This window comes from Hyalella azteca, unplaced genomic scaffold (assembly GCF_000764305.2).
Source record: "Hyalella azteca isolate HAZT.00-mixed unplaced genomic scaffold, Hazt_2.0.2 contig3048, whole genome shotgun sequence".
In the NCBI taxonomy this organism is placed as follows: Eukaryota; Metazoa; Arthropoda; class Malacostraca; order Amphipoda; family Hyalellidae; genus Hyalella; species Hyalella azteca.
This window is the reverse complement of record NW_025933302.1, coordinates 147-18,119: the sequence shown is the minus strand read 5'-3', so window position 1 is coordinate 18,119 and position 17,973 is coordinate 147. Positions and strand designations below refer to the sequence as shown.

General features: G+C 37.4%; 1 protein-coding gene across 1 annotated transcript; it reads left to right on the top strand.

The window, feature by feature from the left end:
* The first annotated feature begins 1,032 nt into the window (after window positions 1–1,032).
* LOC108676361 (uncharacterized transmembrane protein DDB_G0289901) lies at window positions 1,033–4,975 on the top strand. The gene is made up of 4 exons (XM_047885764.1): window positions 1,033–1,269; window positions 1,509–1,639; window positions 2,882–4,453; window positions 4,531–4,975. The coding sequence occupies exons 1-4, from the start codon at window positions 1,129–1,131 to the stop codon at window positions 4,973–4,975; spliced, it is 2,289 nt and encodes a 762-aa protein (XP_047741720.1). The 5' UTR covers window positions 1,033–1,128.
* The last annotated feature ends 12,998 nt before the right edge of the window (window positions 4,976–17,973 follow it).

The following is a 17,973-nucleotide window of genomic DNA, read 5'->3' as shown; positions in this document are numbered from 1 at the left end:
TGTTCACCAGTAATACATGTAGATTTACATTCGGGTGGTATTTAGAGAATAGATCTTTCATTTCCTTTGCCATAGTCTCAGATGCGGGGCCAAAGTAAGGAAAAGAACAAGAAACACCATTCCTATCATTACGCTCGGGAACAACCTCAGCATATTGCTTCGACAAGAATTTCTTAATTTGAGTAAACACCAATTGTGATGGAAACCCATTTAGTGCATTTACCAAATGTTTTAGCTCGAATAAAGTTTTTTATATAGAATACCAAAGTCTGCGCAAAATTGCGTGATGTGTTCAGTGGTTCTGTATGGATGACGATCATGGTTATTCATCTGTAGTATAATGAAGATAAATGTACAGATATTTTACTTTTTTGACCCTGATAGAGTAAGAACTTTAAATGGTAGAATGAATGTATATTTAATGTACATTAAGAATTTTTTGTCGTGCAAGGAAATGGTGTCAAACTCGTAATGTTTTTATGTCAAACGATTTGATCTCACCAAAGAATACCAAAGTCTGGGCAAATCATTTATCTAGTGCTCAGTGATTCTGTATAGATGACAGTAATCAGATAAAAATTGACTTGAAGGCGAATTTTATTTGTATTATATTTTTGACCCTTAAAGGGTAAGAAACGTAAACTGGAGGCCTCGTAGGCGCCATGTGTGTATCAAGAAATTAATTTCTTGCAACGTGAAGATGTCAAATATTCGTAATTTATTTAGGATGAACGATTTAAATTCGCGTAATGACAAGATTCGCCATGACACAAATGCCGCTCGCCAATCTTCAATATAAACGAATCTGTATCTTAATCGCAAGTCCACCAATAATATAAAAAAGACAATTAAATTCGCAATATCTTAAGTAAAAACATTTCGGAGACTAACATCTTAAAATTATTATAAAAATTATATAAATACAAGAATTATATAAAAAAGTTAAAACAATTCGGATATTCACAATACAATCAACATATACACGAAATATATTAAAACATTAAGAAACTAGAAAGATGCAGATGTATAACCTGCCATTACAGGTGCCGGAAGGTTACCACCGCTGCCAGCACTGCCAGCAGATGTATATTACAGGTGCCGGAAGGTTACCACCGCTGCCAGCACTGCATGCAGATGTTTGCCAGCGAGGAACGCTTCCAGCACCACAAGACCCGGGGGCTGTGCCAGCACCAGCACCGCTGCCAGCACTGCGGCCTCCACTGCTCCAGCCTTAAGAGGCTAGACAAGCACCAGCAGCGCTGTAACAAGGTTATTATCGTTATTATCTTTATTATCTTAAGAGGCTAGACAAGCACCAGCAGCGCTGTAACAAGGTTATTATCTTTATTATCTTTATTATCTTAAGAGGTTAGACAAGCACCAGCAGCGCTGTAACAAGGTTATTATCTTTATTATCATGCTTAGAGATAGTATTATGAATGATTTAATGATTATCTTGCATTATTATAGACACCATAACTCTTACTAACGCCCCCCGCTGTGTGCAGGACCCCCGCGGTGTGGGGGGCGCGGGGGGCAGGCGGCGGCGTAAGGACAAACCACCGCCGCTGGTGGGCACCACCGCCCCCACCACCGCCCCCGCTACCGCCACCTCCACCGACGACATCTTGTGTGAACGGTGGGGCACTGTGTTGTGTGTTGTGTGTGTGCTGTTTTAACGCTGTTGTTTTTAGTCTCATCTTAAAGCTGACATTCTGCTTTATCCAGCGGTACCAAAATCATCTCTGTACGTTGATTTATGCGTTCACGACAGATCGCGAAAGGGTGCGGGGTGGTGGAGTTCTTTCACATTTAAGATAGGCGGAAATTCCCGGTAGCACACTTAAATAGCTAGTCCACATACGATGTGCTTCAGTTACCCGCCTGCAGTCGTACGGGAGGGTGCGCGTGTCGTCGTTCACACCATCCTTGGCAGGAATTGAGCTCCAGTATCGCCTAGTCTTGCATTCTTGCCACCTTGAACTCATATTTCGAGGCGCCCGGGACTTTGTCGAGCTCCACTGAACAATTATTTTATTGTCGCTGCAAACCTATCTTCTCCTACAGTTTTGAAGCTACAGCAATGAGACATATACCATTCGCAGCTGTATTAACACTGCTGCATTTGACCTGTATTTTAACATTCCCGTGTTGCAGATGTAACGACAACCGTGACTGCTGCTGCACGTTCACGTGCCCTGCGTGCGGCAAGCGCGTGTTCAGCGTCCTGGCGTACACGCATCACAAGCACAAGACGTGCCCCGTCGTGCGCATGCGCAGGGACAAGATCAGGTCTGCGCTCATCGAGAAACGTAAACTCAAGGAATCCGCATCCTGCGATGCAATGTTACCGCCCCCGCCACCTCCACCGATGACATCTTGTGTGAACGGTGGGGCACTGTGATGTGTGTTGTGTGTGTGCTGTTTTAACGCTGTTGTTCTTAGTCTCATCTTAAAGCTGACATTCTGCTTTATCCAACGGTACCAAAATCATCTCTGTACGTTGATTTTTGCGTTCACAACAGATCGCGAAAGGGTGGGGGGTGGTGGAGTTCTTTCACATTTAAGATAGGCGAAAATTCCCGGTAGCACACTTAAATATCTGGTCAAAATACGATGTGCTTCAGTTACCCGCCTTCAGTCGTACGGGAGGGTTTGCGTGTCGTCGCTCCCTCCATCCTTGACAGGAATTGAGCTCCAGTATCGCCTAGTCTCGCATTCTTGCCACCTTGAACGCATTTTTCGAGGCGCCCGGGACTTTGTCGAGCTCTACGGAACAATTAATTTATTGTTGCTGCAAACCTATCTCCTCCTACAGTTTTGAAGCTACAGCAATGAGACATATACCATTCGCAGCTGTATTAACACTCCTGTTTTACAGATGTAACTACAACCGTGACTGCTGCTGCACGTTCACGTGCCCTGCGTGCGGCAAGCGCGTGTTCAGCGTCCTGGCGTACACGCATCACAAGCACAAGACGTGCCCCGTCGTGCGCATGCGCAGGGACAAGATCAGGTCTGCGCTCATCGAGAAACGTAAACTCAAGGAATCCGCATCCTGCGATGCAAGTCCTGCTAAAAAAATCAAATTGGAGGCTGGGAGAACCGAAGGAGGTGGTGGTTCTTCTTCCGGAGAACCCGGAAGAACCGGAGGTGGTGGTTCTTCTTACGGAGGACCCGGGAGAACTGGAGGAAGTGGTTCTTTTGGGGAACCCGGTAGAACCAGTGGTGGTAGTTCTTCCGGAGAACCCGGTGGAACCGGAGGAGGTGGTTCTTACAGGGACCAATGTAGGACCGAGGAACCGGTGTCTGACTCTGATGAGGAGGCTGTTAATTTCAACTTGAGTAACTTTAGTAGCTTAGGGGCGTCCGTGCTGGGGTATGATGTGACTGCTACAACGGGTGATGATGAGGGTGATGATGGGGGTGATATGGGTCATGATGATGGGGGTGATATGGGTCATGGTGATGGGGGCAGTAAGCTGCAGCAAAAGAGCGGTTCGCTAAAAGCTGATATGATGAACGGTACTAAGACCTGGGCTGGTAAGGTTGCTACTTCTGGTGTTGGTGAAACTGGGCATGGCAAGTATGGTGGAGGTGGTAAGTATAGTGAGTATTTAGGCAAGAATGGTGAGGGTGGTAGTCTAGAGGTTAAGTCCAGTGAACAAAGGCAAGGGCTAATGCCTGGTGCCAAGGCAGTCGGCTACGAGAAAATACACGATTTGAAAAGCGAGGCTGGAAATGCCAAAACAAACTCGCTAAATGTTTGGAAGACTAAATTTCAGTCGGCAAAAGTGGTTTCTCGCGTTCATTCAAAAGCCAGCCTCAATCTTCCTTCAAAAGCCAAGCCTAACCTGCTCGTAAAAACTGGATATAGCGCCCCCTCTAAACCCAGCCCTAACCTAACCTCTAAATCCACCCCTCATCTACCCTCTAAATCCAGCCCTCATCTACCCTCTAAATCCAGTCCCCAAAAACCCAGCAATAAAGTTACTGTGAAGAAAATCCTCATGGTAACCACTGAGAAAAAAAGCAACGGACCCCCAAGTTCTGTTCAACCCCCGACAACCTCAACCCCTAGTGTAACTCCCGGGACAAAACCTGCTGTAGATGAGCCTCCGTCCAGTGAGGCAGCGGACATTCTGTCCACCAGCGGCCGACGGATAAAGAAACCAAAAAAGCTTTTCGACAACGCTTACGATGATGCAGGCGTTGATGAGGCTTGCAGGGCTAGACCTTCATCCTTCAGACCCTCGTCGTCCATCAGACCCTCATCGTCGTCCATCAGACCCTCGTCGTCCATCAGAGCCTCGTCATCGGTCAAAAGGACGCCGGTGACAGTCGCAGTACGAACTTCGGCGGCCGGGGGCGGAAATGTTGCTAAGAAACTTGCATGTGAAACCAACCTCAGTGGCAACCTCAGTGGCAACCNCAGGCGGTCAAAAGGACGCCGGTGAAAGTCGCAGTACGAACCCCGGCGGCAGGAGGCGGAAATGTTGCTAAGAAACTTGCATGTGAAACCAACCTCAGTGGCAACCTCGGTGGCAACCCTCGCGGCAACACCAGTGGCAACCCTCGGGGCAACCTCAGCGGCAACCTCAGTGGCAACCCCCGGGGCAACCTCAGTGGCAACACCAGTGGCAACATCGCCGTGTCAGTGGCAGCGGATGTCAACAGCTCCAGGATAACCTCTGCGGCGACGAGAGCAGCAGCAGTAAGCAGCGTACTGAGCAGCAACGCTGGCAAGATTATAACGCTGTCTACGTCTGCGCTGTCGCCACGAACAAAACAGCTGTTGACAACTGTTGCTGCTGGACACAAAACAGCTGCTGGACCAGCCAGAGTCTTGACCTTGACTAACGCCAGCCAAGCGGCCTTGACTAACGTTGGTCAAGGCCAGTCGTATGTCATCAATCCCAGCCAAATAATTGTCACTAGCTTGGCTGTTGACCAACAACAGCAGCAGCAACAGTAGTAAAATAGCAACTGTTCCAACAGCAAATGTATCAAAAGTAGCTAGAACATTAGTAGTAGACTTCTATAATAATTTAATTATGACTTGAATTAGAAATTAATGTTAATGTGTAGATCGCTTCGGCTAGAGTACTTCCCTCTCACTATTTCTAGTGCATGTAATATGTACAAATATAATCATGAATGTTATGCACATGTGCTTGTTACATACTTCATTTGTTGTTATGATGGCTTAGGATTGATTTTAGGACACTTATTAAATAGTGAACTGGCGTGATGTGTTTCAGTATCCTGTTATAGGACTCTATTTTGATAATGCTGTTTTGATTATTAAATAATGTTTATTCAAAAGCGTTACTTTCCTGTTCGGCACACTATTTACATAATTTTCATTTAGGTTATGAGAATATCAATTGAAAGGCGCCAACAAGGACAGAAATAACGGCCAATGGGTAAAATGTTACCCATTAGCCCTTCGAGAAAATGGAAAAAACCTAATGGTGGAAATATCTATCGATTGATTAAAAGTTTTATTATGTATTTTAAAGCGTTTTTACCACTGAGTAATTACAAATAATTTATTGTAAATGAAGCAGTTCGGACAGAATAAAGACTAAATTCTTTTGTTCTAAACTGTACCCACCTCCTGCAAAGGCAAACGCGAATATTTATTCGTTCATCATTACAATTCGGGCATGTATTTCAATCATTATGAAGATAATCACAATCATATTTATTCCTGCATCATTTACAAGTCTCTGAATAATGTATTCTGTAATATGTTTGCTTAATTGAACTCAATGACGCTGTGCCGGTCGGAGACATGAGATGACATAGTTTCCCTTAAAAATTACTTGCGGCTACGTTTTCTGACGGAAAGAAATATCGTAGAAAGAAAATATTTTCGTTCATACTCGTAGTTAAATCATTAGTTAATCAAGCGACATCATTAGTTAATCAACTCGTTTCAAGTTGATGAGATAAAGAATAGAAAAGAAAATAAACTTCATAGAAAAAGACACAATTCATTTCCGAAGTTCCAAAGAAAACTCTTCTAGAACTTTCAATGTATAAGAAGAGATTTTTGATGAACCAGCGAAATAAACTACACAGTATCAATAAAGCTCATTAATAAAAGTATGTTTGATTTTTCCAAGAATTCGATATATATCCATTGTACCAAAATTGGAACTTGATCATGTAAAGGAATTTCAACAGCATGGGACGAAAAATATCTCTACAAGTTGGTTACAATAATAGAACAGTGACTGACACTTTTCCCATTTTATCGCAATATTTACCTTAATTTCGGAGATTTTGTAGCTTTATTGCAATAACTACACACAAAACTATTTTAATTATATATTTTGATAATATTCCATGAGATTTAGCATACACTTGTGCCTGAAATTATTCATACCCTAACGTCATTTCGACAAATTACGAGAAATAGACCAAAAAATAATTATCTAAAACTTTAGAGCAGATGTAAACCATTTATGAACCATATAGCATGTATTTAGATACCAAAAAACATTATTTTTTCAGTTTTGTAAAGATATTCAAAGGAAACATAAAACTGACTCATGACCAAATTTATTCGTACCCTGAATCAATAGTTAATATCATGGCCTTTTTACTCGTGATAACTTGTTGTACACGCTTTGGGTAATGGTCAACAAGCTTCCTGCATGTATCGACGCTAAGTTTTGTCCATTCTTCCAAGGCATACTGTTCCAATTCTTTCAAATTTTTAGGTTGTCTCTTTTTCATCTCTATTGTCAGTACGCGCTACAAATTCTCAATTGGATTGAGATGGGGATTGACTAGGCCATTCCATGACATTGATGTGAGAATCCTCGAACTACTTCTTGACTACTTTCTATGTGTGCTTCGGATTATTATCCTGCTGTAGAATCCAATCAGGACCAAGAAATAAACTTTCTGCATCCTGCTTGATGTCATTTTTGATAATATTAAAATATTGTTCTTTTTACATGACCCCGATTACTTTGATCAGACTTCCAGGTCCCCTGGCAGAAAATGAACCCCAAAAGATAAGATTCCCACCGCCATGTTTAGCTGTGGGGATTGTTTTCTCTGGATTATGAGCCTCACCTTTTTTTCGCCAAGCGTAAGCAACATTCATATGCCCGAATTATTCAATTTTAGTCTCATCTCTCCACAAAATCTTGGAGAAAAATGAGGTTTGAGAATCGACAGGAGTTTTAGGAAACTTCTGGCGTGCTTTCACATGCTTTTCTGTTAGCAAAGGGGTTTTCCTGGGTCGACAACCCTTCAGTCCGTTACAACGCATTGTTCTTTGCAATGTTTGTCTTGATACCTTCATATCAAAAGCATCCAAATTTGATAGAATTTCCTTACTAGTGATCCTATAATTGTTGCAAATGAAGCGTATTATGTTTCTAGCACATCTAGGGGAGATTTGTACTTTCCTTCCTCGACCAACCATGTTATCCTCCGCAATAAATGATTTGATTTTTTTTATATTGCTCTGTATTGTAGACGTAGGAACATCAAAATTCTTAGATATTGCTTTATATCTCATCTCTTCTTTGCGGGAATTTATAATTTTGCTTCCGAGATCATTACTAAGCTCTTTTTTCTTTGCCATCTTCAAACTTTTAGCAAAATTTTAGCTTTTTCCTACATTGTGAAAAAATTATATTTTCAAACTTTGCAGAGAAAAATATTACAATGCTTAGTAACACCAAATTTTGAAATAAAATTATTGAGTATCTACTACTATTTGCATTAATTGTTCTTCTTAAATATTAATGATAAATGATCTGGAATAAGAGGGTACGAATAATTCTGAACGGTTAGTTACTTACAAAATTCAAAGTAATTACTATCGAAAGTTATTATATACATATTTTCTAGCATTAAATTTGTTGTACATAATAATGACAACTCTTCCTAGAAGAATAAGTTGTAAATGATCTCCATTATTCATTAAAATTGGAATTTTATTATATTTCTGAAGGGGTATGAATAACTTCGGGCACAAGAGTATGTTGCAGCTCAAAATTTTTTAAAGAATACCAAAGTTTGCGCAAAAAATTCATCTTGTGCTCAGTAATTCTGTATAGGAGACGGTAATCAAAAGCCGAATCGTGGATGAGACTGATGTAGCTATCAATATTTTTGACCCATAAAGGGTATATAACGTATAGGGGAGCACTTCGAAGCGGCTTTATGTAAATTAGAGGAGCGTCAGGGTCCCAAAAAACTTTTTTATTCACGGATGGATCACTTTGAAACTTGGTACACATATGTAAAACAGAAATCTAAGACTTTTTGTTCGCGTAAATTTTTCGGAGAAAAAAGAAAACGTGAAATTCTTAAAAAAATAACTCCTAGGATTTTCATGCTACAACGTCGAGACGCATATCATTCGATGCGTAAAGACCATATCTATTAATTGGTATTTGCTTTTTTTTTCGAAATTCTACTTTTTGTGGTTGGGGGAGCATTTTTCGTAAATTTTTCGATTTCCACCACACCACCCCATTTTTCAAAATATAATCCAAACTATAACGAAACTACAAAAAATTAAAGATCATTCTCTGGATCTTTTCTTTACGAATCGATTGGTATATCTCTCAATGATGTAGCTTGGAAACTGTGGAAGGAGATTTATTTAATAAAAAATTTATTATAAAAGAAGAATGTGCCAAAAAATGCATTATACTTTATCCCAAGCTTTCCCATTGCCCATTATTTGCACTTAGGGTACCAGCAGGCGTCTTTAGACTTATTCTTGTCCAGTTTAACGTGAGTAATGAGCTATAAATGGGATTATTGTGATGCTTATATACATAAAAAATATAACTCAGTACTCACAGCAGTGAGTGACAGAGAGCGCATTTTCTCGTCGACGAAAACTTGAGGTCACGGACGGACGGACAGACTGGGTTGATGTTTATTTTGCCGTTGTTCTTTAGTTTCAGCAATGAATCGTACAGCAGTTCTAGTTCAATTTGTTTCTTGGTACGGTTGAATTTAGACGTAACATGGAAGTTCAGTCCGAGATTTAGGAGCTCCTTTTGCTCTTTGGTCAAAGTATGAGAGGAAAGGTTGATGTAGCCTTCAGTTTTTCAGTTTTTTCAGTTTGAAAATTTTCCCCCTGAAAAGGGTATGAAACGTTAAAGGACGAATTAGAGTATGCATATTAAGAATTTTTTAGCGTGCATGGAAATGATGTCAAACTCATAATGTTTTTAGGTCAAACGATTTAATCTCGCAAAAGAATGCCAAAGTCTGCGCATAACATTCATCTTGTGCTCAGTGATTCTGTATGGATGAGGGTAATCATGTAAGAATTTACCTGCTGCCGAATTTCGTTTCAGTAATATTTTTGACCCTTATAGGGTAAGAAAAGTAGTCTGAACACCTCCTAGCCGCCTTATGTCTATTAAGAACTTATTTACTGGCAGCGAAATTATGTCAAATTCGTAATTTATTTAGGATGAACGATATAAATTCGTGTGATGACATGATTCGCCATGACGCAAATGCTGCCCGCCAATCTTCAATATAAACAAATCTGTACTTAAATAATTAATCGATGATCTGTATGAATTGCATGTTCACCACTAATATAAAAAGACAGTTAAATTAGCAACATCTCTTTTAAAAACATTTCGGCGACTAGCATTTTAAAATTATTATGAAAATTATAAAATAAAAGTATTATATAAAAAAGTGAATACAATTCGAATATTCACAATACAATCAACATATACACGAAATATATTAAAACATTAATTAACTAGAAACAGTTTGCACTAATGACTGTACTTATATTCTCTCTATGTATCTTGTTCATTGTACTTACATTCTATATTTTTCTATATATTATTTAACTGATGATGGAGCTGCTCTTAGGAACGTTTTCAATGAAAATATATGTGGTTATATTAATTTTTTATATGCATGTATTTTGTTACCTTTATTTCCATGGCGAACTACATAATGTCTATAGGTTGACGTGATTTAATAAAAAAAAATATTATTAATAATAATATTATTACTATTATTATTCATAATAATAACAATAATAATATTAATAATAATTACAGACAATTTATTGTAAAGGAAACAGTTCTGCCAAAATAAAGATCAATCTCTTTTGTTTTAAACTGTACACACCTCCGGCAGAGGCAAACGTGAATATTTAATCGTTCATCATTATAATTCGGGCATGTGCTTCTATCAATATGGAAATAATCACAATCATATTTCTTCCTGCATCATTAACAAGTCTCAGAAGAATATATTCTGTAATATGTTGCCTGAATCTTGAACTTCTTGCCGTAACGGATACATGGGATGATATAGTTTCCCATGAAAATAAATATAAGATTCGTTTTCTGACGGATGAGAATATGTGCAGAAATAAAATGTTTTTGTTCATAGACATAATTTTATCATTCAGCCTTGTTTCGAGTCAACAAATAAAAAAGAAAAGAAAATAAACGTAATAGAAAAAGTCAAAATTCATTTCAAAGTTCCGAAGAAAAATTTTTCGAACTTTCATTATATAAGAAGAGGTTTTTGATGTACCAGCGACAAAAATTAAAATATGATCAATGAAGCTCAAGAATAAAAGTCTGCTTGAATTTTTAAAGAATTTGATATATATATATATCCTCGTACGAAATTGGAACTGGATTATGTATCGGAATTACAACGGCATAGGATCGAAAATATCATTATAAAATTTGGTTACAACAGAACATTGACTTACACTTTTACTATTTAATGCAATATATAATTAATTTAAGTCATTTCGTAGCTCCACTGGAACATACATCTACTCACAACACTATTTTAATTATATATTTTGATGATATTCCATCAGATTCAGCAACGTTTCAGATCGAATACATTTTTTTCATAGAATACCAAAGTCTACGCCAAACTGCATCATGTGTTCAGTGATGTCGTATAGATGGCGGTTATCAGTATGTAACTTTATTTCCTGCGTATAACTCCTTGGTTAATGTATTTGAACCCTAAAGGGTAAGAAACGAATTTGGAACTCTAAATGAATGCTGAATGTATATTACGAAGCTCTTCTCTTGCAACGATATGAAGTCACTCCATAATTTATTTGGGATGAATGATTTAATCTCGCCAAAGAATACCAAATTTTGCGCAAAACGATCATAGTGTGCTCAGTGATTCTGTATTAATGACGGTTAACAAACAAGCTGCGATAGAAAAAAGCTTTCGTCTAAAAGTTTAGTCTGGTTCTCAAGGTGGGCGATACCGCCTCCTGGGGCGGTGAAATGATTAGGGGGGCGGTGAGGAAGAAAGGGGCGGTAGGGGGGCGGCAGTCCGAAGTCGAAGTCAGAAGTTCGAACGTTTATTTGAGGAATTTTACACAACACGTGCAGCACATGACTCCCAGCGATGGTTTTTTCCCACCCAGATCTGGGGCCATACTTTGAAAACTGGCTAAGTGAACGTAAGTACTTACGCTCTATTTTCTTGTCTATGATTGGTGGATTTTGCTTGAAAGGCCGTAAATGATTGGCTGATGAACTTACGATCTCTTAACTTTTTTTGAAAGTATAGGCCCTGTTTTTTAACCTCTTCTGTGTTTAAGTCTCGGACAAATTTACGGCCGGACTCGCGGCCAATTTTAAGCAAGGAATATCTCCCAAACTAATGAACTTAACTCGATGAAACTTGGTACACATATTCATTATAGGACCTAACGGTGATGTTAAGCTCGTGAAAATTTTTGAATTTTGCTTTCATTTATAAGTTATATGACAATGCGGGCCGAAATATTCAGTGGTCAAGGAATTTCTTCTAAACTACTGAACAGATTTGAACGAAATTTTCATTATACATCCTTAACTACCGAACGGTGATGTTATCAAATATCTTGATATTTGAGGGAACCTTAATGTGGGCATGAAGAAATTTACTGTAAAATAAACTTGAGTTAATAATCTAATATAGCTTTAGTTAATTTTAATTTTCTAAAGTTGAATTTTTCGACAAAAAAGCCAGTAAGCGCCTATCAGTGAGTAAAGCGCAAAGAGGTGAGGTGGTCGTAAGTGGTGCGGTGGTCGTAAGTGGTGCGGTGGTCGTAAGTGGTGCGGTGGTCGTAAGTGGTGCGGTGGTCGTAAGTGGTGCGGTGGTCGTAAGTTTTCTTAACAGCCCGGCCTCCTCGCGGATTCTGACCAGAAACTGGCGCACAGAGCTGGGATCGAACCCGCGCCTCTCTGCGCCAATCCTGGTACTCTGAACTGTAACCACTGGGCCACCTAAGTCCTGCGAGAAAAGGGAAAAGACCTAATAGTGGAATTTTTTTATTTATTATGAGTTTTATTCAGTATTTGAAAGCGTTCCTATCAATGAACAATAACAGACAACTTATTGTAAAGGAAACAGTTGGGCCAGAATAAAGGCTAAATTCTTTTGTTTTAAACAGTGTACACACCTCCGACAAAAGGCAAACGCGAATATTTAATCGTTCATCATTATAATTCGGGCATGTATTGCAATCATTATGAAAATATTCACAATCATATTTATTCATGCATCGTTTACAAGTCTCTGAATAATGTATTCCATGAAACTATAATATGTTTACTTAAATTTGAAATCAATGCCGCTATGCAGGAAAGCAGACATGAGATGATATAGTTTCCCATAAGAATGAGTAATCAGGTTCGTTTTCTGACGGCTGAACATATGTGTAGGAGGAAAATATTTTTGTTCATAGACGTAGTAAAATCATTAGTCGACCAGGTTGGTAAATCATTGGTTAATCAACTCGTTTCAAGTTAATTAGGTAAAGAAACAAGATAAACTTTATATAAAAATGCACAATTAATTTTCAAGTTCCAAGGAAAATTCTTCTAGAACTTTCAATGTATAAAAACTAATTTATTGATATGATGATGCAGTGGCAAAATTTTACATAGTATCAACAGAGCTCGGAAATACAAGTCCGTTTGATTTTATAAAGAATTCGATTATATCCATTAACTAAATTAGAACTGAATTATGTATCGGAATTTCAACAGCAAGGGATCGAAAATGTCATTAGCAAATTCGGTTACTATAGAACAGTGACTGACACTTTTACTATTTTAATGTAATATAATATAAATTAATTTTAGTCATTTCGTAGCTCTACTGGAACATATACACACAACACTATTTTAATTATATATTTTGATGATATTCCATCAGATTCAACAACGTTTCAGCTCAAGTGATTTTTTTTATTGAATACCAAAGTCTGCGCGAAACATTCATCATGTGTTCAGTTATTTTGTATTATCTCGAATTAATTTTTTGACCGTGAGGGTAAGAATTGGAAATTGACTATTTAATGCTTGCGTAAAAAATATCAAGAGATTACATGCTTGCAACGAAATGTCAAACTCTTAATTTATTTGGGTTTAACCATTTAATCTCGCAAGAGAATGCCAAAGTCTGCGCAAAACATTCATCTTGTGCTCAGTGATACTGTATGGATGACGGTTATCAGATACGACTATAGGTGAAAAATAGTTCGTACTAAGCTAAATATTTTTGACCCTTAAAGGGGAGGAAACGTACTCTAGAAACTTCGTAATCTGGAAACTTCGAAGCTGCTTTATAAGCAATAAAAAATTATGTTCTTGCAACGAAATGATGTCAAGCTCGTAATTTATTTAGAATAAATGATTTAAATTTGCGCAATGACCTGAGTCGCCATGACACAAATGCCGTCAATCTTCAATATAAACGAATCTGTACTTAAATCATTAATCGATGATCTGTTTAAATCGCAAGTTCACCAAGAATATAAACAAAAAAAGCACTTGTATTAGCAACTTCTTAATTAAAAACATTTCGGACACTAGCAGTTTAAATGTAATATAATAATTATAAAAATACAAGTATTATAGAAAAGAGTGAACTCAATTTGAATATTCACAATACAATAAAGATATACACCAAATATATCAAAACATTAAGTAACTAGCAACAGTTTTCACTATTGATTATAGATATATTCTAGACTAACGCCAGCCAAGCGGCCTTGACTAACGTTGGTCAAGGCCAATCGTATGTCATCAATTCCAGCCAAATAATTGTCACTAGCTTGGCTGTTGACCAGCAACAACAACAGCAGCAACAGCAGCAGTAGTAAAATAGCAACTGTTACAACAGCAAATGTAGCAAATTTAGCATTTGTAACAGACTTCTATAATAATTTAATAATGACTTGAATTATAAATTAATGTTCAGTTCCAACAATGTGCAGATCGCTTCGGCTAGAGTACTTCCCTTTCACTATTTCTAGTGCATGTAATGTGTACAAATGTAATTATGAATGTTATGCACATGTGCTTGTTACATACATCATTTGTTGTTATGATGGCTTCGGATTCATTTTAGGACACTTTAATAAATAGTGAACTGGCGTGCTGGGTTTCACTATCCTGTCATAGGACGCTATTTTGATAATGCTTACTTGATTATTAAGTAATGTTTATTCCAAAGAGTTAATATCCTGTTAGGCACGCTACTTACATAATTTTTATATAAGTTATAAGAATGTCAATTGAAAGACGTCATCAAGGACAAATAACGGCTAATGTGTAAAATGTTACCCATTAGCCCTTCGAGAATTTGGAAAAGACCTAATGGTGGAAATTTGTATCGATTAATTATAAGTTTTATTTAGTATTTAAAAGCTTTTTATTAATTAAAAATTACAGATAATTTATTGTAAATGAAACAGTTTGGCCAGAATAAAGACTAAATTCTTTTGTTTTAACCTGTGCACACCTCCGGCAGAGGCAAACGTGAACATTAAATCGTTCATTACGATAATTCGGGCATGTATTTCAATCATTATGAAGATAATCACAATCATATTTATTGCTGCATCATTAACAAGTCTCTGAATAAAGTTTTCTGTAATATGTTTACGTAGTTTTGAACTCAATGCCACTATGCCGGAACAGAGACATGAGATGATATAGTTTCCCTTGAGAATTAATTGTAGGTTCGTTTTCTGACGGAGAGAAGTATGTGTAGAAAGAAAATATTTTGCTTATAGACGTAGTTAAATCCTTACCTAATGAAGTTTAGTCATTTAATCCACTTGTTTCAGGTTAATAATATGAAGAATAGAAAACAAAATAAACTTTATAGGAAAAGGCACAATTCTTTTCCAAGTTCCAAAGAAAACTCTTCTAGAACTTTCAATGCATAAGAAGAGATTTATGATGAACCAGCGAAAAAATCTACATAGTATCAATAAAGCTCAAAAATAAAAGTCTGTTTGATTTTTTCAAGAATTCGATATATATCCATTATACCAAATTGGAACTTGATTATGTAAAGCAATTTCAACAGCATGGGACGAAAAATATCTCTAAAAGTTGGTTCCAATAATATAACAGTGACTGACACTTTTCCATATTTTATCGCAATATTTACCTTAATTTCGGAGATTTTGTAGTTTTATTGCAGCAAGTACACACAAAACTATTTTAATTATATATTTTGATAATATTCCATCAGATTTAGCAAATAATGTAGCTTAAAATTATTTTATAGAATACCGAAGTTTGCGCTAAAATTTATCCTGTGCTCAGTGATTCTGTATAGGAGACGGTTATCACAAGCGGCTTCTGTGATAATTTTCATCTTAGGCTTAATATTTTTTGACCCTTAAAGGGTATATAACGTAAAGGGCAGCACTTCGAAGCGGTGCTATGTAATTTAGATTTTAGGGGACCGACTGGGTCCCAAAAATACTTTCTTTATTCCACGGACGCATAACTTTGTAACTTGGTACACATATGTAAAACGGAAATCTAAGATTTTTTGTTTGTGTAAATTTTTCGGAAAAAATGATTGAAACGTGAAATTCTTAGAAAACAGCAAAAAATGGGGAAAACGTGATATATACTCAAATTAAGAAATTCTCGTCTAAGCAATATGCTGAGATTGTTCCCGAGCGAAACGAAAGGAATTGTGTTTTTTTTTCCTTACTTTGGCCCCGCATTTGAGACTATGGCAAAGGAATTGAAAGATATAATCTCTAAATACCTCCCAGATGTGAATCTACATGTATTACTGGTGAACAATTTTAAAATTAGATCGTTTGTCAAGTACAAAGATCCTATCACTGTTCTTATGCGATCATCCCTAGTTTATCAATACAGTTGTGCGCAGTGCGCATCTGCGTATGTCGGTATGACATCACGCAATTTTTATACTAGGCTTGCAGAGCATAGGGGCAGGAGTTATGAAACAGGGAACATACTTGCGCATCCCCTCATTCAGCCGTACGTATTCATGCCGAGCAGTGCAACGTCACGGTGTCAAATAGTGATTTTAGGAATTTAGCCTCCACAACCGGTGTTTCAGACCTAAGAATTTTGAAATCATTTTATATTTTTAAACAGAAGCCCAGTTTAAACATTGCTTTTAGTTTCCATCCTCTACAAGGTCTAAATTCTTTTGTTTTAAACGGTGTATTCACCTCCGGCAGAGGCAAACGCAAATATTTAATCGTTCATCGTTATAATTCAGACATGTATTTCAATCGTTATGAAAATAATCACAATCCGATTTATTCCTGCAGCATTTACAAATCACTTGCCATGCTTGAACGATGACAAGAGATGATATAGTTACCCTTAAAAATGAATAGCAGGTTTGTTTTCTGACGGAGCAAAATATGTGTAGAGAGAGAACATTTTTGTTTATAGACATAGTTAAATAATTAGTTAATCAACTCGTTTCAAGTTGATAAGGTAGAGAATAAAAAAATATAACTTATAGACATAGGCATAATTCATTTCCAAGTTTCAAAGAAAACTCATTCAGAGCTCTCAATGTATAAAAAGAGATTTATTGATGATGCAGTGGCTCAAGCACAGATTAAATTATATTGAAGATTGGCGGGCGTCATTTGTGTCATGGCGACTCGTGTCATAAAGCGAATTTAAATCATTCATTCTAAATAAATTACGAGTTTGACATCATTTCGTTTCAAGAAAATTATTCTTGGTAGATATCAAGCGGCTACAAAATCTCCAGCTTACGTTTCTTACCCCTGAAGGGTTAAAATTTTAAGCTTAAATAAAGTGCGCTATAATATAATTTTACATTGATAACCGTGATTCATACAGAATTACTGAACACAAAAAAGGAGTTCTACGCAGACTATGATATTTTTCTGTGAGATTGAATCGTCAAATCTAAATAAATTATGGATTGACATCAATTCGTTGCCAGATAAGAATATCTTAATATAAATAAAACGCACATTTAAAGCTCCATTTACATTTCATACCCTTCTGGTGTCAATAAATACGTATATCTTAATTAGTTATCATTCATAAGCAATGTAGCTATTATTGTAGAATATACAGAATCACTGAACACATGATGCAGTTCTGCGCAGACTTTGGTATTCTTTAGAAAAACTTTATTCGAGCTAAATACTTTGCTGAATCTGATGGTGTCTAAAACGATGCAACCCAGGCGCATTTGACGTGACCATATGCAGCGCCGTAGCCGACTTCTGCCAGTCGCGCCTTAATCTTCACTTGTGTTGTTGAAGCCGGCCTAGCCGGTCACGATTCTAGTCGCTTCCTTAGATTTAGAGGCCTTAGTTTAAGTGAATATATTTGACTATATTGAACCTGGAAATTTAAACTCAAGTTAATTTGCATACAAATAGTTCTTCGATGGGAGCAACACGATACAATTTGGTCATGTGTCTGGTCGTGACTGCTCATGTGGTCTCCTTTCATTTACAGACAAACAGATAGCAACCTGTTCACGTATGTTCAGATATCTACAAAATATTTCTGTTCAAGTTCTTTCAATTATCTTTAGTCAAGATCTCCGTTCATATATGAGCCACGGATCTGGCGGCAAAGTACTTTGCTTGACGTCTGTCATCGGACGTCTGTCATCCAACGTGTCATCCGA